General features: G+C 40.3%; 1 protein-coding gene and 1 long non-coding RNA gene across 11 annotated transcripts in view; one reads left to right on the top strand and one right to left on the bottom strand.

Annotated features, from left to right (window-relative positions):
• MCTP2 (multiple C2 and transmembrane domain containing 2) overlaps positions 1-22,338 on the bottom strand; it is a 255,126-nt gene that overhangs the window by 106,436 nt on the left and 126,352 nt on the right. For all 10 annotated transcript variants that reach the window (XM_081552154.1, XM_081552155.1, XM_081552153.1 and 7 more), the window contains 2 exons: positions 17,663-17,849; positions 14,828-14,921 (listed from right to left, as the gene is read on the bottom strand). In XM_081552154.1, the coding sequence (XP_081408280.1) occupies positions 14,828-14,921; positions 17,663-17,849 (281 nt within the window). The remainder of the gene's footprint in view (positions 1-14,827; positions 14,922-17,662; positions 17,850-22,338) is intronic.
• Positions 1,882-20,581, top strand: LOC145530600 (uncharacterized). Its single transcript, XR_014071927.1, has 3 exons — positions 1,882-5,799; positions 10,888-10,994; positions 20,278-20,581. It is a non-coding gene; the product is annotated as an uncharacterized LOC145530600 (long non-coding RNA).

Genomic DNA, 22,338 nt, shown 5'->3' with positions numbered 1-22,338 from the left:
ATAAACAAGGTTCACGTGTAGAGCACAGAGAACTATATTCAATATCCTGTGATAAACCATAATGAGAAAGAGTATGAAAAAGAAGAGTGTGAAACAGCATGGAAAAGATGACTATATATATAACCATCACTTTGCTGTACAGTAGAAATTAATATGGCATTGTAAATCAACTATACTCCAATTAAAAAAAAACCTGTGCTTGCTGAAAGATCAAAGGTGAGCCTCTCTTTTTAGCAAGCCCTGTAAACTCTGTGTGGGAAAGCCAGGTATCAGGGAACTCACAGGGCTGGGACTGACATGCAACCCAGACGCGGCCTTGAGAGCAATGGCAGCACAGGATTCACAAGAGCAGGTGTTGATGTGGCCCGTGGCAGGGCCCATGTTTGTGTCTTGTTTGAAAACAGAAGCACATCACTGTTTCCTTTCTAAATTCTCTTTGAGTGAATATAATTACTCATCTACAACTGGAAGCCTATGATAACTGACATGCTCTACAGGGTGATGAGAGAAATGAGAAAAAGTGTAATCATGGCTATTTTGGTGGCTGAACAATAAACAATCTCCTAATCTCTGGGTCGGGAAGATCCCCTGGAGGAGGAAATGGCAACCCACTCTGGTATTCTTGCCTGGGAAAGCCCATGGATGGATGAGCCTGGAGGGCTACAGTCCATGGGGTACCAAGAGTCAGACACAACTTAGCAACTAAACCACTGCCACGATGGCTATTTAGCAGTTAAAACTCTGCTCTGGAATTGAGTGGCCATACATACATCTGATCTTAGACAGTCAGTAAACGACGAGAATACACATGGGACACTTGGTGCTCAGAGACATGCGGAAGTCTAATTTCACAAGGTAAATTCAAAGTTTTTTATCTTAAAAAATAACGAGGCTTAACCTTTACTTCTCCCATCTCACTTCTTTTTCCATCCTACCTTATACAGCTTCCAAAAGAAAAAAAAAAAAAATTAGAAAAAACAGAATCCAAAGGGGAACGCAGAAATTTACCACGTAAGAAGTCTCCCCTTTTGTTCAGCTTGACAGAGGAATCTAGAGAATTGTCAGGGTCTCTTAACATCCATAGGACGTGACACATGGTCTGACTCAGCACACACAGGCGCTCTATAAAGCAGTGTGTACTGAACAAATTGGGGGCATAAAGGCAGATGTACCTCCAACAAATGGCCAAGGAATCCAGATCAAGGCCTAACACAGACACTACTCAGGCCACGTGACCTACTTGCTTATCATTCAGGTCACTGAACCTACATCCAGCACATTTAATAACTAGGGGCTCCGAAGTGCTGCACGTCCTTAGAGAAACATGTGTGCAGGAACTCGCATGAAGATATTTCAAAAACAGAAGACAAGAAGAGCGGCTGCCTGGCTAAGAGTCAGCATTAAGAGGAGATTCCATTCAGCTGACTAGTGGGCTGGACACTTATATGACTGGCCAGAGCTTTTAAGCCAAGACTATTATCTCAGTGGCCAGGAGACGGGGATTGAGCCATGGACACAGATGAATGTGTTGGGGATGTCAATTACAAGCAGTGGAAAGGATCCCTGTCTAAACTTAGCAGAAAAGGAATTTGTCAAAATAATAGCAAACAGCTCTCAGGATCAGTCAATCCTAAAGGAAGTCAACCCCGAATATTCATTGGAAGGGCTTTACACAGAAGCTGAAGCTCCAATACTATGGCCATCTGATGAGAAGAGCTGACTCACTGGAAAAGACCGAGATGCTGGGAAAGATTGAGGGCAAAAGGAGAAGGAGGCAGCAGAGGATGAGATGGCTGGATGGCATCATCGACTCGATGGAGATGAGTCTGAGCAAATTCCGAGAGATAGTGGTGGACAGAGGAGCCTGGTGTGCGCTGTTCATGGGGTCTCGAAGAGCTGGACAAGATTAGTGACTAAACAGCAACTTAGAATTGGTGCACAGACTGGAAATTCAGGTTTGAAGTTACTAGAAACCAAAGGCTGAGGGATACTCAGGCACAGAATCTCAGTCAATCTCTCTTCCCAGGAAAACTGGCCTCACAGAGATTTCTGATCCAGGCCCTAAATGTCATTGTTAAGTTTTTAGTCATGTCCGACTCTTGGCGGCTCCATGGACTGTAGCGCGCCAGGCTCCTCTGTTCATGGAATTCTCCAGGCAAGAATACTGGAGTGGGTAGCCATTTCCTTCTCCAGGGAATCTTCATGACCCAGGGATTAAACCCACGTCTCCTGCATTGCAAGTGGATTCTTTACTGTTGAGCCACCAAGGAAGCCCCTCCACCAAATGCAGCTGCTTCTAATAGCATTCTCCATGCCTCTTCTTTGCCTCACTTGATGTAGACACAGGGACTGCCCTGCCTAGCAAATCCCCATCTCCTAAATTCCAGGGCTCAGGAAGAGAGAACATACTGGCTTCCCACTGAATGAAAGCAAATCAGAATCCCTTCTCCAAAACATACGAGAGAAGCACCCCAGTCTTACAAGGGGTTTCAGATGTTGAGCAGCCCAAATCAAACACACACAAATCTATCTTCATTTTTAAAAAGTCTTGCTTCTTTAAAAAGTTTTTTACTCAGACATAAAAAAGTGAGATAATGCCATTTGAAGCAACACAATGGCCCTAAGGATTATCATATTAAGCAAAGTCAGATAGAGGAGGACAAATACCATATGATATCACTTATATGTGGAATCTAAAAAAATGATACATTTCATAATTTTCCTGTTTCTCATTGTGGCCTTTTCTACGTAGAGAAGTTCCTTTGGTATCTACTGTAAAGTTAGTTAAAAAAAAAAAAAGATACAAATGAACTTACTTGCCAAACAGAAACAGACTCATGGACATAGAAAGCAAATTTACGGTTTTACCGAAGGGGATGGAAGTGGGGAGATAAATTAGGAGTTTGGGATTAACAGATACACACTGTTTGTAGCTACGTATGACTCATGCTCAGTCACATCAGACTTTTTGTGACCCCATGGACTGTAGCCCGCCAGGCTCCTCTTTCCATGGGACTTTCCCAGCAAGAATACTAGACAGGATTGCCATTTTCTCCTCCAGGAGATATTCCCAACCAAGGGATTGAACCTGCGCCTCCTGTATTGCATGTGGATTCTTTACCACTGAGTCATCTGGGAAGCCTATTCATATTAATGAATTAGATAACCGACAAGGACCTGCTGTACAGCATAGGAACTATACTTAATACTTTGCAATAATCTCTAATGGAAAAGAATCTGAAAAGGAATATGTGTGTGTGTGTGTGTGTGTGTGTAACTGAATCATTTTGCTGTGCAATTGAAAGTAACACAACATGGTTAATTAACTATACTTCAATTTTTTTTTTAGAAAATCAGGTTTTACTCTGAGGCTGTGTCTCACAGGGTACAGGGTGGGGGTTCGGTGGGGAGGCACCTGACAGTGGAGAAGGTCACGGCATCTCCTGAATAACTGTGAACTTGGAAGGACCCACATGCTCTTGGCTTAACACTCTGGTAGACGATGCTGAGCTCCTCAACCCAAACTGAAACAGCTTAACCGTTCGCCAGACTGTTGGGAGGTGTCAGGGCTGCCCTCCGGAGACACTGACGTGACATTCCGTCAGCACTGGCTCGGGGAAAACCGTCTGACACGTGTACTGAAAGCCCTGGGGTTCCTCCCCGGCAGGGCATCAGGGGCCCGGCCTGCACAGGTGGGCTGAGCCCTGCCCACCCCGCTCCCGAGCACACTCTCTGCTGTCCCAGGTAATGAGGAACAGACTTCCTTCCAGAAACTGGGAGCTTCAGCTGTATGTCTCTGGGGAATACACTGCACCGACTCTCTGAAGATAATCCCATCAAAGCTCACTAAAATGCTGTGTTTATTAATATTCCAGGAGAAACAGGCAGAGAGGAGGAGGAAGAAGCAAAGACATCAAAACATCTATAGAGTAATGCATGCACACTTTAGGACTGATTTCTTGCCCTTCAAAGATTCAAGATATACCTTCCCTGGTAGCCCAGTGGTTAACACTCTGCCTTCCAATGAAGGGGGTGTGGGTTCAATCCCCAGTCAGGGAACTAAGATCCCATGTACCACAAGGTATGGACAAAAAAATTAAAAATAAACAGGTAAGTAAATAAAATTTAAAAAGAAGATTCCAGACAGATGGGGACTTTCAGTAAAATTTAAACAGTATTTTTATCTGATCATGATAAAACGATCTCCCATCACAAATGAAATATCCAAATGTTTCCCAAGAGAACCAAGCAAACAGTACCAGGCAAAAGGACATAGGTACCCTTGGGTCCACCCTCTTGTTCTTTGCTCCCCCTGTTTTTACAGGTAAAACATCCAGATGACCTCTTCTGCATCCACATGCCAAGTCACCTTGACACGGCTACACCACTGGTGATTCAGATTCACAGTGGTGTTTCAGCGCCTTGCTCACAATAGCCTTTGCTATTTTTGAACAGCACGTTAAAATCCATTTGTATTCCTCCAACGACAAGTGGAGGTTTCGCGTTTAAATAATTTCACCTTTATATCAGTTACAGAAGTTGATTGACAAGCAATAAAAGTATTTGAGAGGTCATATCATTCATCCAACAAATATTTATTAAACTCCCATTCTGCTCTTGGGACTGAACCAGGCCCTGATGTACACGGACCACCAAGTCATTACCTTCAAGGAACTCTCAGAATAATCACGCTTTTCAGCAAATGTCACCTTTTCAGTGAAAACTTCCCTCACACCCTCTGCCAGCGGACTGAGCCTTTCTCTTCTGTGATCTCTGTATGATGTCCTTATCTCCCTTCTATTGCACATTTGTACATCTCTGTTCTATATTTAGCGTGAATTTCATCTAAAGGACCCAATGCAGGCACAGCCAAGGTATGCAATGCACCCCCTCCTCTGTGAGGAGTGTCCTGGCCCAGTGGGAGGGGGCAGCTGGGGACTTCGGCGCCCAGGGATCGGTGTTGGCTGGAGGGAGCCAGGCTCTCCCAACTCCAGGTAAGAAACCATGCTTCATGCAGTTCTCCTTTAATCCTCACACCCATTCTCTGAGGTAAAGAGTGTTTGTGCCATTTTTGCAGATGAGGAAACTAAAGTCCAGAGACATTTAATTTATCTCACTAAAGTCCAGAAAGATTTCACAGGGGAGGTGAATTTTCAGCAAGGTTTAGGAGGTAGCTGACTTGGCCAGCAGAAATGGGTAGGTCCTTGCTGAGGAGACAGGGAGAGATCAGAGCATTACATTCATTAAGCAGATAGACAGACAGATACAGAGAAAGATAGATACAGTGATAGAGAGACAGATATACACAGAGAGATACATACATACATAGGAATAGATACAGAACCCACCTGCCAATGCAGGAGATGTTAAGAGACCTGGGTTCGATCCCTGGGCCAGCAAGATCCCCTGGAGGAGGGCATGGCAACTCACTACAGTATTCTTGCCTGGAGAATCCCATGGACAGAGGTCCATGGGGTTGCAAAGAATCAGACATGACTGAAGTGACGTACCGTGCATACACAGATATAGACAGGGATACACACACTCACACACAAATACAGCTAAATAGTGGTGATCAGAAAATATAAGATACTGGTGGATAAAGGAAGAGATTGGCTGGAAGCCTGGAAGACCATGATCAGTGCATTTAAAAAAAAAATTGTTTTTTATTTATCTGGCAGCCAGGAACCACCACAGACTTCAGTCAGTACAAGGGGCAGGACTAGAAGAAAGAATTTCTAGAAGAAGCTAATTTCTGAAGCTAACTGTGGAGCATGACAGCCCAGGCTGGAGGTGCGGGTAAGGGCAACAGCCACCCCAGACTCCATTTCCAAAAGCTCTCCCTTCAGTTCCATTCTTGTCTCTAATCATTTGTTGATAAACCTTACTATCACGTATTGGAGGCAATTCTAGCACTCGTCCTGAGAATCGATGTTCTCTCACAACTTATCCCACACCATCCATCCTGATCTGACCCCAATCCTAAAGCCTTTATCAAGGTCAGTGTCTGTGCTCCATCCCTGAGCAGCACAGAGGTACGGGGCTCAGTCTTGCCTCTTACTCTGCGTGTGGAATGGCTTCTCCCAGCAATGCTCTCCCAAGCCCCACGCCTCTCCAAAAAATCAAAGACCAACTAACCTCCAAGGCCTAGATCAAGATGTGGCATCTTCAAGGAACTTTCTTTGCCACCTTAAACTCTAGGGAGCTCCCCTCTCAACCTCCCATGATCATTTAGTTTAGGTGTTATAATGCCACATGGTATGATGTGACTGTTCCTCCCTTCAACAAGTAACTTATGGTTTCCTAAAATGTGGAAAACATTGTGCTGGGCTCTGAGAGGGATTTTAACAGAAGAGAAAATTTTGATATCTATTCATTCTGGACCTAACTTTCATGTATCTCCTACATCCCTGAGTGGGTTGCAAGCATCTCTGATCCAACTGATGGCCTCAGTGGCATCCTGCAGATGAGGGCTTGATCTTCGCAGCGGTGGACGTCCAGTCAGAAGTGGGAACAGACAGGTCTCGTTTCGGACTGTGAAGTCCACAAAGAAAGAGGGCAATTTTGCTGAGATGCTGCTTAACTACATTTGTGATGTTGTAATATTCCAGCACAAACAGGGCAAGAACTGGTGACATGAGAATTTTTCCTTCTTCTAACTCTATTCCCTGTGAGGGGCTTCCCTAGTGGCTCAGACTGTAGAGAATCTGCCTGAAATGCGGGAGACCTGGGTTTGATCCCCGGGTCAGGAAGAGTCCCTGGAGGAGGGAATGGCAACCCACTCCAGTATTCTCACTCAAGCTCCATGAAACAGCAGCATCCGGATTTGCCTAACATCTCCCCATTATTCACTCTTGCACCTCCAAAATGCTTGCTCTACACAGCCACCAGAATAAACTAGCATTTAAGTTCATATGAGGTCAAATCACTCCCCTACTTAGAAAGATCTCTAATTTCTTCCCCTGGACCCCATGTTCCTATATAATCCAGTCCCACCTAATACATTGGCCTTCCCGCCCCTCAGGGTCATCATCCTCTGTTCTCCAGTCTCACTTGCTTCTTGCACGTCTTGGAAAAGCCCTGCAGGCTTGGAATGTGTTGTTCCCTCACTTGAAAACGCTTTTCCTTCACGTCTACTGTGTTAACTGCTCCTCATCCCTGATGTCTCAGCTGCAACCTGCAGGAACACCGGACAGGTGTCCCTTTAATGAACCCTGACACCCTATTCTTGACCTCAACAGTAGCACGGTCATTAGATACCACTGGGGGGTGGGTAGTCACTCCCTGTGAAGGCGGTGATTAATTTTTCCCCCTGCACCGTATCACCAGGCCCACCACAGGCTCACACACAGAGGAGGTACACTGGCCGAATAAATAAAGGTCTTACTAAGAACACAACCAGCAGAACAAGCTGCTAATTCATAGAGCACCATAAATGAACTGAGCTCATTCACTCTCAAGGGCCAGTAAGTTACACACGCCTGTATCTCCGATGGACTTGCATCTGTCGCAGCTAGTACATCGACCAGAGTTCATGTTCCTCGGCAGACTGTTAAAGCAGATGGCCTGCCAAGGCAGGTTTGTATCATTTTTGATGTGTTTTTTAAAAGATGGTCTTGATTCGGGCTCAGCTAGCCATGAGGTTCTCATGAATTAAGAGCTTTAAATGACTATTGCTGAGCTTCCTAGAAATTGCAATTATAGTCAGTCCTTTGAAAATGGAGCATCTTTAAGAGGGGAGCTATTGTTACAAATACAACTTGAAACAGCAGACAACGAAAACACACTAGAAAACGGGCATGTGATTTAAAAGTCCCAGTGAACAATAACTGTAAGACTATTTCTCTTCTGATACAAGCAGTCTTACGTTTCAAAAAAATAAACCCCCAAAACAACCAAAAAACATACTGTTATAATTTATAAAAACTACTCAAAAGTCAGTATTATAGCATATGGGCTGGAATATTTCTACTCTACAATATGGTATCTAACTGCAGTATTTTGGTCAACAGTTTCTCAGAACAGCACTTTTATGTACAACAAAAATTGATGAGCCCACAAAAATATTTTATATCAATAAAACTATTATCCATATTACAAAATGTGAATAGAAGCACTAAATTGGTTTCAGCATGAGAATCTTCCTACCATGAAGCATATTTTTTCTTTACTTTTATCAGGCAATAAAAGAGAAAAAAACAAAAGAATCACAGAGTGGTAACTATAGATTCCCAAAAGTGTTGAAAAGCTATTGTGATTAGCAATGATTAACCAGTGATTAGCAAAGCTGTTATTTCCAACATTATTTAAAATCCAGCAAAATTATGAACAAAATATCAAGAAGACAATAACCTGTGAAATTCCCCATGTCAACTATACTCTAGAAAAATAAATTTAACAAAGAATGGGAATAGCATTTAATGAGCTTGTAACACGCATTTGGTAAGGGCATTTAGGTTTTAACTTGTGTGTGAAGTCGCTTCAGTTGAGTCCAACTCTTTTGCTATGGACTGTAACCTGCCAGACTCCTCTATCGATGGGATTCTCCAGGCAAGAATACTGACATGGGTTGCCAGTTCCTCCTCCAGGGGATCTTGCTGACCCAGGAATCAAACCTGCATTTCTTATGTCTCCTGCATTGGCAGGCGGGTTCTTTACCACTACCACCACCAACTTAACTGTTAAAACACCCGTGAGAAGCTAAAGGCTTAAGTGTACCCATGGCTAGAATGTGGCAGAACCAAGATTTGCACACCTGTTTCTATACATCTTCTATACCATAGGACGTTGTTGTTGTTCATTCACTAAGTCATGTCTGACTCTTTACAACCCCACGGACTGCAGCACACCAGGCTTCCTGGTCCTGCAGTGTCTCCTGGAGTCTGCTCAAACTCATGTCCATTGAGTTGGTGATGCCACCCAACCAAGTCATCCTTTGTTGCCTCCTTCTCCTCCCACCCTCAATCTTTTCCGTAATATACAGGAATTAAAATGAAAGGCAGTTACCATAAAAATAGAGGACAAATTGAACAGGGACTGATCTTCATCTTCAAAGAATGAATTGTTGAACTGAACACTGATTTCTCCAAAGCAGGAGTTGCAGTCTCTTGGGAAAGGATTATGCACTTAATGAATGAAGAATTTTACCAGCTATGGTGAAGTCTTAACCCCTGGGTCCCCAGAAAATTCCCTGAAATATAATTCTGGCCAGAAAATATTTCAGTCTCCTATTTTTCTATTTACCTATTAACTACTTGATTATCTTTTTATAGTCTATGAAAGAAACTCTGCATTGTTTTTGCTTGGTTTTTATTAATTTGTTCTCAAAACAGCTGAGTTTTGAGTGAAGTATGTTGGTCTTACTAAGCATTACAAACAGCTATAGTCACCTTGAGTTTCAAAGCACAATTTATCATCTGTTTTGTGAATCAAGGCTATGGCCTTGTTTACTACAGAAGTACTGACATCAGACTGGATAACCTATTACTTAAAAATTTTAGGTTACATTGGGGCAAGGTGTTTGTGAGACAAATGCTTTAATAAAAATATCTGACAGGCTCTTGTATTAGAATAACTGCACATGGTTGTCCATATCTCATATTGGCTACAAAGAACATTAAAATATCTTTCACCAATTTTAGAGGGATGGGCTACAAGGGAAGTTAGATTACCTCTGATTCTTTAAAATAAAAGGTCTTCTCACTTATATACAAATGTCAGACACACATATAAAATGCCAAGTTATATATAAATTTAAATTAATACTGAGTAGGTTCAATCACACAATAAAACAGAATATTTATCAAAGATTTGAGTTAGTTTGAAAAAGTTATAAATTTTTTTATACTTTAGAACACTGAAGTCTTTATCTTTTGTAAATATCTTAACATTGGTAACTTGTAGATTAAGGTTATTAATATCTTGTAACATTTGGAATGTTGCACTAATTTTTATCTTTATATAAAAAGTTAAATTTATAATAGCAAAAAATTCACCTCAGTGATGTACATATATATGTGTATATATATATATATGATGTATAAATAATATATCATATATATATATATATGGGGCTTCCTGGGTGGCTCAGAGATAAAGAATCTGCCTGCAATGCAGGAAACGCAGGTTTGATCCATGGATCAGGAAGATCCCCTAGAGGAGGGCACGGCAACCCACTCCAGTATTCCTGCCTGGAGAATTTCACGGACAGAGGAGCCTGGTGTGCTACAGTCCACAGGGTCGCAAAGAGTCGGACACAACTAAAGCGACTTAGCACACACACATACATGCTTATATATATGGTATACATATTATATATATACATATATATATGATATATTATATATAAGGGCTTCCCTAGTGCCTCAGATGGTAAAGAGTCTGCAATGTAGGCACTGTAATTCAGGAGACCTGGGTTTGATCCCTGGGTAGGGAAGATCCCCTGGAGGAGGAAATGGCAACTCACTCCAGTATTGTTGTCTGGGAAATCTCACAGAGGAGCCTGGTGGGCTATAGTCTACGGGGTTGCAAAGACTCAGACAGGACTGAGCAACTAACATGGTATCTCTCTCTCTCTCTCTCTCTCTCTCTCTCTCTCTCTCTCTCTATATATATATATATATATATATATATATATGATATATACATTATTCCAATGATCTGAAATACCAGGAGAGTAATGAGAATTCAGTTTCTCCAAAGTTTCTTTTTATGGCCACATTATCAAAACATCAGTAACCACTAGTGAAGAACGTCCTCCTAACTTTGATCAGAGCAGCACAAGTGACCAGTATTTTCTTTTTCTAATTGCTACCTGCAAAGATACAACTTTAAAATTGGCAAACCCACTGACTGCAGAGCTGCCAAATGCATTTGTTTCTCCTCTAGGACAACAGGTGCCTGCACTCTGCAAACTGTGACCTTCACCTCCATAAGGACCACTGCCAAGATCTGCCCCCATGGACCTTTGTTTTATCAGAGTCCCTGAATTTGAGGTAAAACAAACTTGAAGCATCAGTTATCATGGTTACTTGGTATTGTTTCTATGAAACAATTACAACAACAAAAACAAACTATCATTAAAAAAAGGAAGGTTGGAAAGTTCCATTTTGAGCAACCCTGTATGCGAGACATCAAAAGAGACACAGATAAATAGAACAGTATTATGGACTCTATGGGAGAGGGCGAGGGCGGGATGATATGGGAGAATGGCATGGAAGCACGTAAATTATCATATGTGAAACAAATCGCCAATCCAGGTTCAATGCATGATACAGGGTGCTCGGGGCTGGTGCACCAGGATGACCCGGAGGGATGGGATGGGGAGGGAGGTGGAAGGGGGGTTCTGGAAGGGGAAAACATGTACCCCCATGGTGGATTCATGTCAATGTATGGCAAAACAAATACAATATTGTAAAGTTAAAAAATAGAAAATAAACTAATTAAAAAAAATTACATAGATATTTTTAATGTAAAATCTACATTGTCATGCTGTATATATATATATATATACATATATATATATATATTCTATAACCAATGTTTTCATTAAATGATATGACAAAAAAAAAGAAACAACCATTGTTCTCTGAGAAGGTCCCCAGCTAATTATTTTTAATTAATTAATTAATTTTAATTGGATGATAATTACTTTACAATATTGTGATGTTTTTTGCCATACATCGACATGCAGTAACTAATTATTTTTGAATGTAGTTATTTTTTATTTGCAGGTATGAATACTCTGCTCCCTGAGCAACTAAAATGAAATACTCATTCATAAATAAGGCTGACTGGAAAATGCTGGGTACAAATAGTTACGTATTTCTTAAATGTCCCTGGCACTGGCGGTGATGCATGCTTCTTCTGATCCATGATCAAGTGAAGCTGGCATTTTTTTTACTGCATATCAAGTGAATTGGTAATAGCAGCAGCAGTAATAAAAAGGGTGAGTTGCCACTGTATGATATAATGACTAACATCTTGGAGGTATTAATTATATCCTATTGCTACCTCACAGCAACCACAATTCACTTCTTTCACAGAGAAAAGTCGCTTTAGAACTATTTGGATTAGGTCCACTTTGTTGCCCTAAAGCAATACACCTTGGTTTGGAGCAGACTGAGTGAGTCTGTTCACCTGTGAAGTGAGCCACCCTATGAAGAACAAAGACTGTGAGATCTGATTCTAACAATAAAGGTCCATATGGTCTAAAGGCATGGTTAGCTAATGACAAGGATCTTTGCTTCAAATCAGAAGCGTGATAATTTTCTCATAGGTAATATAGAGACAGTAAAACACCAGGGCATTTAGTCAAATCACATAGCATTATTTGATTTCTAACTACTTCTTTTTGTTACTGGAATCTTCTAATACTCACCTTCATCCACTTCAAAACTGTCTACTGCATATCTTGGATACAAAGAAAATGACCAAATGGTAGCATTTTCTACCAATATTATTCTTCTGAAAAGAGGGTTTTGCCTTATAGACTGATCTTTACAAAAACTTTCATCTTCCAGGTTTCTCTCCTATTCACTTTAATACTGAAAATACTCTATGGAGAATTCACATTGGCCGGAAACAACCTCCATAAATCCTAGTTTTGAGGATGGTTTATGGAAGTCTCCTGATAGCAAGCATAAAACAAGGTAAGTTTTAAAAGAGTATTTCCACATATGGATGTAGCTATACACAAGTCTTTTAATGCACTGCAATTAGTTCCTGGTGACCACAAAATATAAAACTATGAAAAGATTTTTTGAAAATACTGCTTAAAGGCATATATGAGTTTTGGGGGCTTGAGATGATGTTTACTGAGCCATCAACAATCACAGATTCAAAAAGTGCTGTATCGAAACACTGAGATGGAAGTAAAACACAATTTGCTCTGGAAAACTGGTAAATAATTTTACATGCGTTTTAGTGATGAAACTAAAATTACTTCTGACAAAGGCACATGAAACGTCTGAAATAAGTGTTTTCATAAAGTAAGTTTCAAAAGAAGGGAAAATTTCTAACTCAATCTAAGCCTACGTAAGCATTTGTAAGTAAACTGATGAATATCAGAAGCCCTCATTGAAGTATTTCATCTACAAACTGAGAATTTTTATATTCATATTGGCCAAAAGAGTATTTTTTAAATATTCTCACTGGACATTTCCTTAACACCATGATCATCTTGTAGAATGATTTCCATTGGCTCATTTTTTGAAGGAGAGTGAGGAGAACTCTTTTCTAAACTTAATTTATATATTCTATAATTTTTGTAATATAAAGTGCTTCTAATTAACAATCTTTTTTCCAGAGCTTGAGCTACCGCAGCCTCAGAAGTTGAGGCTACACAAATACAGAGTAGACCACATTCTAAAATTATAACAACAACAAAAATGCACTAGCGCATTAATAGATAGCTCCATGTTGTGTAATATTCTTCATATTCATCAGTTTACTTGGTAAGTAAACTGTCATACAGGTGTTTAAACTGTTAGTACAAGAGTGTGATTCAGCAAGGAGAGGAGAGCCACTGTCTAATCAGACGCTGGAATGTCTGGATTATTCTTATCTTAGTCAAGCATAATTCATCACAGAGCAGGTCTGCTCTAGCCTCTGTCTATAAGTTCCAATTCATGAAGCGCCAGGAGAAATTTCATATAACACAATACCAATGGCAAAGTGATTCCATGGCCCAGACTTTGGTTACTGTTACAGAAATGTGCCAGCCAGTCAGGCTGAGGATCCATGCACTACACCATACACTCTGAGAAGAACAGAACATTACGTACACAGTACGACAAGAGAACAGGACAGAAGTCTGTCTGTCTTCTGAAGTCCTCTTGAAAAACTTCATCAGACATTCAACCAGTAAAGAAGCCATGACACAAATCATCCACAATTATCTTTGAAAGCCAAAGGGACTAGCACATTATCTAATCACAGCAAAATTATTTGCAAAAGATAATGTGAAAAATGTAAAGTGAGAGAAGCTGCCTGCACTTTTTCTGTGACTCTGAAAGAGTACGATTTCTCTGTACATGCTTCTACTGAGTAAAACATTTCGCTTTGCCACTGGATCATTTCAAGGCGGGAAATAAATAAAAATGAAAAAAACTGGGAATAGAACTGCCATATGACCCAGCAATCCCACTGCTGGGCATATACACCGAGGAAACCAGAATTGAAAGAGACACGTGTACCCCAATGTTCATCGCAGCACTGTTTACAATAGCCAGGACATGGAAGCAACCTAGATGTCCATCAGCAGATGAATGGATAAGGAAGCTGTGGTACATATACACAATGGAATATTACTCAGCCATTAAAAAAAATACATTTGAATCGGTTCTACTGAGATGGATGAAACTGGAGCCCATTATACAGAGTGAAGTAAGCCAGAAAGAAAAACAACAATACAGTATACTAATGCATATATATGGAATTTGAAAGATGGTAACGATAACCCTATATGCGAGACAGAATAAGAGACACAGATGCATAGAACAATTTTATGGACTCTGAGGGAGAAGGTGAGGGTGGGACGTTCTGGGAGAATAGCATTGAAACATGTATATTATCATATGTGAAAGAGAACACCATTCCATGTTCGATGCATGAGACAAATGCTCAGGGCTGGGGCAATGGGATGACCCAGAGGGATGGGATGGGGAGGGAGGTGGGTGGGGGGTCCAGGAGGGGGAACACATGTAAACCCATGGCTGATTCATGTCAATGTATAGCAAAAACTATTACAATATTGTAAAGTAATTAGCCCCCAACTAAAATAAATAAATTTATAAAAAAAAAAAAAAGATGAAAAAGATTTTTATACCTGAGAAATCTGCTGCTAAGAGATCTACCGCCTTTAAAACCTTCACTTGTAAAATGCCGACGTCCTTCATATCTTTCAGGGAGTTCTGTAAGCACTGCAGGAGGAAAGGAGATCTAATGAACATGCTTTCTGATACATTGTTTAACGCCACCAAGTCCTACAGGAAGTACCTTCTAGATTTATCATCACCTTTCTCATGCAAAGCTAGGAGAAGTTCCAAAGCTCTTATACCAGTCAACAGGGAACTTCAGCATCTGCAACAATCAGATTCAAACTGACTGAGAATTAATTAACTTCAGTTTCAAAATAAACAAATTACAAAGCACATGCAATCTACTTTTAACATCGCCCCCTGGTGATAGCACAGACATCCCACCAGGAAAATGGGTGTAAAATGACATTGACCCTCTGTTCCTGCTTCTTTCTCTATAATGAAACTTTTAAATCACCCAAAAGGCAACATTATTCTGACTCAGTTAGAATAAACTTTATGGGTATCAGAGAACTTAACTTGGACCCTTCCTGGATACATATTACCACCAGAAAGAGAGCAGGGATGGAAATTGAATTTTCTAGTCCACCTTTGAGCCTATTCATTAGAGACTGCACATCCAGTATTGCTCTGTAATCACACTTACTTTAATTTTTAGTTGGCATGTGCCAAAGCTCTAATGTACCTACTGATAATTCTTAAGCATTTACAGAAATATTTAAATGTCTATCACACTACATCGTTTAGAAATTGTGCAAGAAAGAGATAAGCAGAGAAATGCTCTTTGCCGGCCTCCAAAACACATCTGCTGAAAAAGAGGTACTTTCAAAACTTTGGATACAATATTTCCATCATCATTAGATAACTAAAAACCTGTGATAAGTTGATCCCAGAGATTTATGGAAGAGTAGTAAGACCCTTATTATTTAGGCATTTCAGGTCAGAATCACAAAAGCTTAATAACAGTTAAGGTTTGCCTAACTTAATATGCACCATTCCTAAGAAGTTTTAGAAGTTGCTTCTTCAAATAGTATTTTCAATCTTAAAAAAAAATCAAACAAACAACTAGTATTTAAGTTAAGATGGACACATTTGAAATAAAATATTTTCATAATTTTGAGGTGAAATGCCTTTGAACATTATCTATTCTCAAAACCTAAAAAACAAATCCAAGGATCTGGAACTTGTGTCTTACAATGCAGTCTTCTTTCCCTTTTAAACATTGGCCAGCTCTCTAGCTCAAAAAAACAAAACAAAACAAAACACTTGATCTTTTTATTTTGATTCTACCTTTTCAAACCTCTTTTAAATTAGTACCCCCCAAATCTTGAGGCATTATGCAAAGCAGTCATTTTGATCTTACCTAATGTCACTTATAAATACATGAAACTCCTCATGAATTTGGGAAATTTTGCAATTTGTCCATGGGAAATTTGGGGAACTTTTGCTTTATTTTCTTTTGCTAAAGTAAAGTCATCAAAGAGAATATTAAAAGTGGATTTTGTCAAAACTTCTTTAAAGTATGTCAACCTTCCATGCAGAATGTTGTGTTGTCAATAAGATGTGTGGCTAGACTTTGTACTCCTGAAGATAAAGGACTATTCAATTAATCAATATACTTTGCACAGTGAAGGAGTCTGGAGACACTTAAGTTTATGCTGAGAATAATATTCCCATTAAATTGGGATTCATCTTTGCTTCATTTCCATGCCACTTTCTTAAAATGCACCTTTCATGTGTGTGGCAGTAAAATAAACATATTGATTTACAAAGAAGATGGAATAAAACCAGAATGCAAATAAAGACACCAAGAAAGCAAGAGCACAAGAAATAAGGATGAGGACAAACCCATTTGATTTAAAAATGCTGAGTGGACTTTTAAGAACATTGCAACTAGTCAGGCAAAAATTTACAAACAGTTATATCCAGGGGTGTGTGGAACAAGTCTCCCATGCCTCTCTAGGGCTTTGTTTTGCTTTGTAAGACACAAGTACTTTCTCGCTTGATCTTAAGAGGGTCTAGAAAAGTATGCACAACATTGCATACATTAATATTTGGTTTATAAAAAGCAATTTTTGTGAATTTATATTAAAATTCCTAAAAATCATACAAACTAATTTTTTTTTTTACAAAACAGAAACAGACTCACAGATTTTGAAAATAAATTTATGGTTACCAAACAGGAAACATAAGGGGAGGGATAAATTAGGAGTTTGGGATTAACATACACACATTACTATACATAAAATAGTCAACAAGGGCCGACTGTATAGCACAGGGGACTTTACTCAATATTCTGCGATAACCTATACGGGAAAAGAATCTGAAAAAGAATGGATGTATGCACAAGTATAACTGAATCATTTTTCTGTAAAGCTAAAACTAACACCACATTGCATTAGTTTGACCAAAAAGTTCATTCAGATTTTTCCTAACATCCTATGGAAAAACCCAAACGAACATTTCCTGGCAAACTCAACAAATCGACTATATTCCACTATAAAGTAAAATTCAAAATAAAAATACCTATTCATATATACAAATATGCTAAACAACCTTTTGCCCCCTTGGGGATTTCAATTTTCTCCAAAGAGATCCTGATTGGTAAAATATCCAAACACTTTCTCTGGCTTTTAATTAGGAAGGCAAATTCTAAAATCTACTTTCACCTTTTCACTAACACATTCACCTCCAGGTCTGATGTCTTGTTTTATGAGACATACCATTGAACTCTGGACAAAGATCTCTTTGGATGCAGTTTTTCAATTCCCAGACTTTGCTTCAGCTTAAATGTGGAGGTGGGCATGGGGTGGGGAGGGGGCATAGCAAGGCAGAGCACTCACAAAGCGCTGGGCGATCTGCTTTCTCTCGCTGGGGTCTGCCAAGGGGCACACACACAGATCTGAGATCGAGACCCCTGAACAGGGCGTGAGGGTGACCAGCATCAGAAGGGTCCCCAGGCAGCTTTCCAGTGGCAGCTCCAAGCAGTTGGCTTGCTTGAGTGGGAGTGCTGAGATATCCACTTTACACCTGGAAAAGTTACCAGAAGCAGACAGAAAAGCGATTAAGGCGTGGCGGCTGCAGACCCTCCAAAGCACCTGATTTTCATTTCGTCCCCCCATGAGACATCCCCGCTGTCTGGGCACTGGCTGGTTGAGCAGTGAAGGTTGCAGGGGTTCGCCTGGCTGCTAACACGCCCTCCTGGCACACCACACCCTCAGTAAAGGAGAGAAAGATGTCAAGAAACTCAAAGAAAAGGCAGCATGGAGAAAGTGGCAAATGAGCCAAGAAGCAGATCTTTGCCAGATAGTCTGCAGAAAGATGATGAGACCAAGAACTAGGAAGAAAAAAAGTTTCAGAGTTTCAGCACTATGGATGCGGGCTCTAGAAGGCTTCTCGAGGTTGTGCCTTTTTTTTTTTACCAGCCAAGAGAATAAGAGACGTTGGTTCAAAAAGAGGCGAAAAGACAGGAGCCTGTGCAAGCAGGAGAGGGTTAATGGAGAAACCATTTTCTTCCAGATTAATGCCAACTGGCGAGTTTTTATTTAAAGAAATGTGTTAAGGTGTTTTCCTAATAGGCACCATTCCGCAGGGTTTCCCCAGGTGGGTTTCTGTTAGACAAATGGAGCATGAAGTGCTGTTGATTGATCCCATTTCGGCGGCACAGCCAGAAAAGACTGCACCCATCTGCTATAAATTGCATGTTTTCCGCCTCTTAACAGTCAATGTTCTGGTGATGTTGAAAACCTCAAACACATTTAAATACAGAAGCAAACACGGGAAGGGGGGGCTGAGGTGCTAAGCCATTTATTTGCTTTAACACGGAAAATCCTGGAACTGCTTGGACCACACTCGCTTTGTTCACGCACAGGTGGGTGAGGTAGCAGGGCTGCGTGGAGGGAGAGAGGGGACTGTGTGGTCTTTGTTCCCACTTGCCATCTCTGGTTATTGAGTCAGATGACTATTCAAGACTTTATTTAAAACATGAACGCACTGCCTCATAATGTCCAACGACAGATTCTCACCCCACATCATTCATGTACTTTTGTAAGTTTGCAGACAATAGCAAACAGGCAAACCTACCTCATATATAAAGCAATGACAGTTTTGAGCCACATGGATATGGAAAAACTTCCAGTTAAATAAATTTGAAAGAAAGCTTGCAATCCCTTCCCAATTAAAAACTATCAATATTAAAAGTCTATGCCTATTTTTAGTACAGAATAAAAAAATATTTTTACAAGTAAGGGATACATACCTATAAAATTAAATTTATGTGGGTATTTATTTCCAAATTACCAAAAGTGATTCCAGTTATAAGAAGAGGTGGCAGAGCTTTTACATGTAATAAATTCATCATGTGTTTCTACTGGAGACATATTAAAAAAAAATATATGCATATATATTTAAATAACCCTCTATGGTTTGAATCAAAAATTTTTCTGTAGCGGTAAGTAAGTTTACTATTGTGAACAGAGGGGTTAGTAAATTTTGTAAGCAAGTATGTGAGTGGGGAGTTAATTTTGCTGGGGAAGAAATGTCAAGTGCTTTGACTGTGTCATTTCTACAAAACTAAGGACCTGCAAATTCTAAATAAGTATAGCAGTAGTACATCTGTTTAAGAATATTTGCTAAACATTATTTTATACTGTTATACACACTTGCATTTAATACAACTCTTTCTATGGAAGGATGAATGATCCAAATTTGTTTAAGACTTTTCTCTGGTGGTAATCTTAAATAGGAGAGTATTTATTTATTTATACTCCTATTTAAAGGGACAGCTTCCTTGAACAGAGCAGTTTACTAATTTAAACAAGTGAGAATCACATCAAACTAAATATTTGGTTTTGTCTCAGAAATTACACATTTTCACAAACTTTTCAGTCATTTCTGCCCACTATGAAACTTTTGTACCTATCTCATCTTGAAAGTTTATTTTGATAACAAAGAAAGAATTCCTACACAAAAATTAGCTTTGCCTATTTTAGATATAAAGAGCCCCATAAACATCAGATGAGGGAATTTCAGGACAAACATAACAGATTCTACGTACTCAGTTAACTCAGTGAATTCAATCAAATTCTTACTTTTATTTTCTTAGTGACTTGAAAGAGCAAATTAAATTGATACATCAGCATCGGGTCAGTCAAAATTAAACCTTGATCCTTTTGCACACGGATTATGACCCGTTTCTTAGGGTCCCTGCCCCATCATATGAATTAATCGATTCTTAAAACACCGACGTCTTTAGTCTTAAGAATTAATGTAAAGCAACCCTCTCCCTAGTGTTAACCACCAACTCTAAGGATGACTTTCTATAAACTTTCCAGAACTGAATTGCTCTCTCCCCATCTCTTCTATCCAGCTGGCTGCCCCTTCACTTCCACATTCTGGAAGAAAGGAGGAAAGAAGGGAGTAAGAAGAAATGATTCTCATACAAAACCCTTTCCTTCAGGCCTCCCATTTTTCTGTGTCAACCTCTGTGTCCATGGCTTCAGCTCATCTTCACGTTGGAAGGAGAACCAGAATGCTTGGTAGGTTAGTCAGAGGCAGAAGAAATACTTACATTAACCCCAAGCTAGGAACGGGTTACTGTATGACCAGCAAAAGCAGCGGAAGAAAAGAAAAAAATAAGGACTTTTCTTCCAGAATTTCAAAACGCTTTTACCATAATATTCATTGAATCTTCTGAAGAGAGGTGAGTATCATGTGAACAAAATGACTTTCTTCAGGTCCAAGTAAATAAAATCTTTAAGATATAATCATTCTGAAATACATTCATCAAAGACAAGTTTAATATAAAAACCTTAAAAGGAGACTCTGGGCTGCCTCATTCACTTTCTACAGGGTATCACATTCTACCCCAAGAAAATACTAAATAACTTGGTCAGCCACTTCATTCTTTCTAGCCGCTCCTGAAGCACTAGCCAATCTACTGTTCTTTCCCAAAGCTTTCTGTTTCGTTTAGTAACCAGTTACAGGTGAAGTGCAGAGCTAGCCCCGAGGATGCCCAGAAGAACGGATCCAGCCCAGATTCCTCAACAATGCAAAACACCCCCTGCTCCTTCCCTCCTGCCTGCTCATTCTTATAAACACTACTCACTCATCAATTCTAGAATTTTGCAGGTATTGTCATCTATTCTCTTTTCTTTTTTGTATCCCCTAAATTTCTTCCCAAACTCTACCCAAATGGCAACCTTGTAGGAGGCTTGATGAAAACTAAGCTTACTACTCTAGATGCAAATTTTCTTTGAAAAATAAACTCAGTTTTTGGATATGTGGTTTAAAAGGCTCTCATAATTAATGTTCCAATTATCATTAAAAACCACACCAACATTAATAAATGATGGGGCACGAAGATCACTTTTTCTATGAAGGGCCAGAGAGTAAACAGTTTTAGTTTGGGGCTACATGGTCTCTTCTGCAACTACTCAACTCTCCTCTTGCAGCATGAAAGCAGTAATAGACAATGTAAACAAATGAACAGTGCTCTTTCCCAATAAAACTTTACTCAAAAACAAGCAGCCTTCTGGACTTGACCCACGGGTCCTAATTCGCTGATCCCTGACCTGCTGCTGCTGCTGCTAAGTCGCTTCAGTCGTGCCCGACTCTGTGCGACCCCATGGACGGCAGCCCACCAGGCTCCTCTGTCTCTGGGATTCTCCAGGCAAGAATACTGGAGTGGGTTGCCATTTCCTTCTCCAGTGCATGCATGCATGCTAAGTCGCTTCAGTCGTGTCCGACTCTGTGCAACCCTATGGACAGCAGCCTACCAGGCTCCTCTATCCACAGGATTCTCTAGGCAAGAGTACTGGAGTGGGTTGCCACTTCCTTCTCCGGACCTCTGATCTAACGAAATGCTAATCATTCAACTGTGATAAATTACAGCAGGGGAAGTATTTAAAAATTTTCCCAGGTTAGTAGATGACATTGATAAAGGTATCTGAGATACTGACCTAAGAACAATTTAAAAGAAAAAATGCCTGTTAATTCACCATAGCCCAAGAGACTCTGACCAACACATCCAATTGTTTGTTAACAAAAACCGATAAAGCAATAAAACTTATGAAACTGTTCTGGGAGAAACAATGTGGAAAACATGTGTGCAGAGCATCTATGCAAAACACATGCGTAATGAGCATTAGCCAATCAGGTCATTTCTCAGGGCATCTCATGTGTGGCTCCACCGGCAAGGGGAGTGACCACGTGACGTGGGGACCACAATTCAACAGGTGCTACACACCGGCCCTTAGGGGACCAGGAACTCATCATTCTGAAGTCAGATCTTAGATCATTCAGCCCATCAGAGGTCCACTGTGGTAACAAGCGGTGAACGTAAAGGAGCAGGGCACCGGTGTGTCTGGGTCTAGCCAGGTCCAGCCATGGTTCACCAGCAGGAGATGGAATCCGCTGGCTTCATGACCTCACTCCTGCTTTCCGCTCTAGTCTGATCACGTGATATCAACACTCTTCGCATTCCTTTCGTCTTCTCCCTCCTCTCTAAGTCTCTGCTCAC

Source organism: Giraffa tippelskirchi, chromosome 12 (genome assembly GCF_054371585.1).
Source record: "Giraffa tippelskirchi isolate mGirTip1 chromosome 12, T2T-mGirTip1v1.2.pri, whole genome shotgun sequence".
NCBI classification, from domain to species: Eukaryota; Metazoa; Chordata; class Mammalia; order Artiodactyla; family Giraffidae; genus Giraffa; species Giraffa tippelskirchi.
Note: the sequence above shows the minus strand (reverse complement) of the source record. Positions and strands in the feature narration are given on the sequence as shown.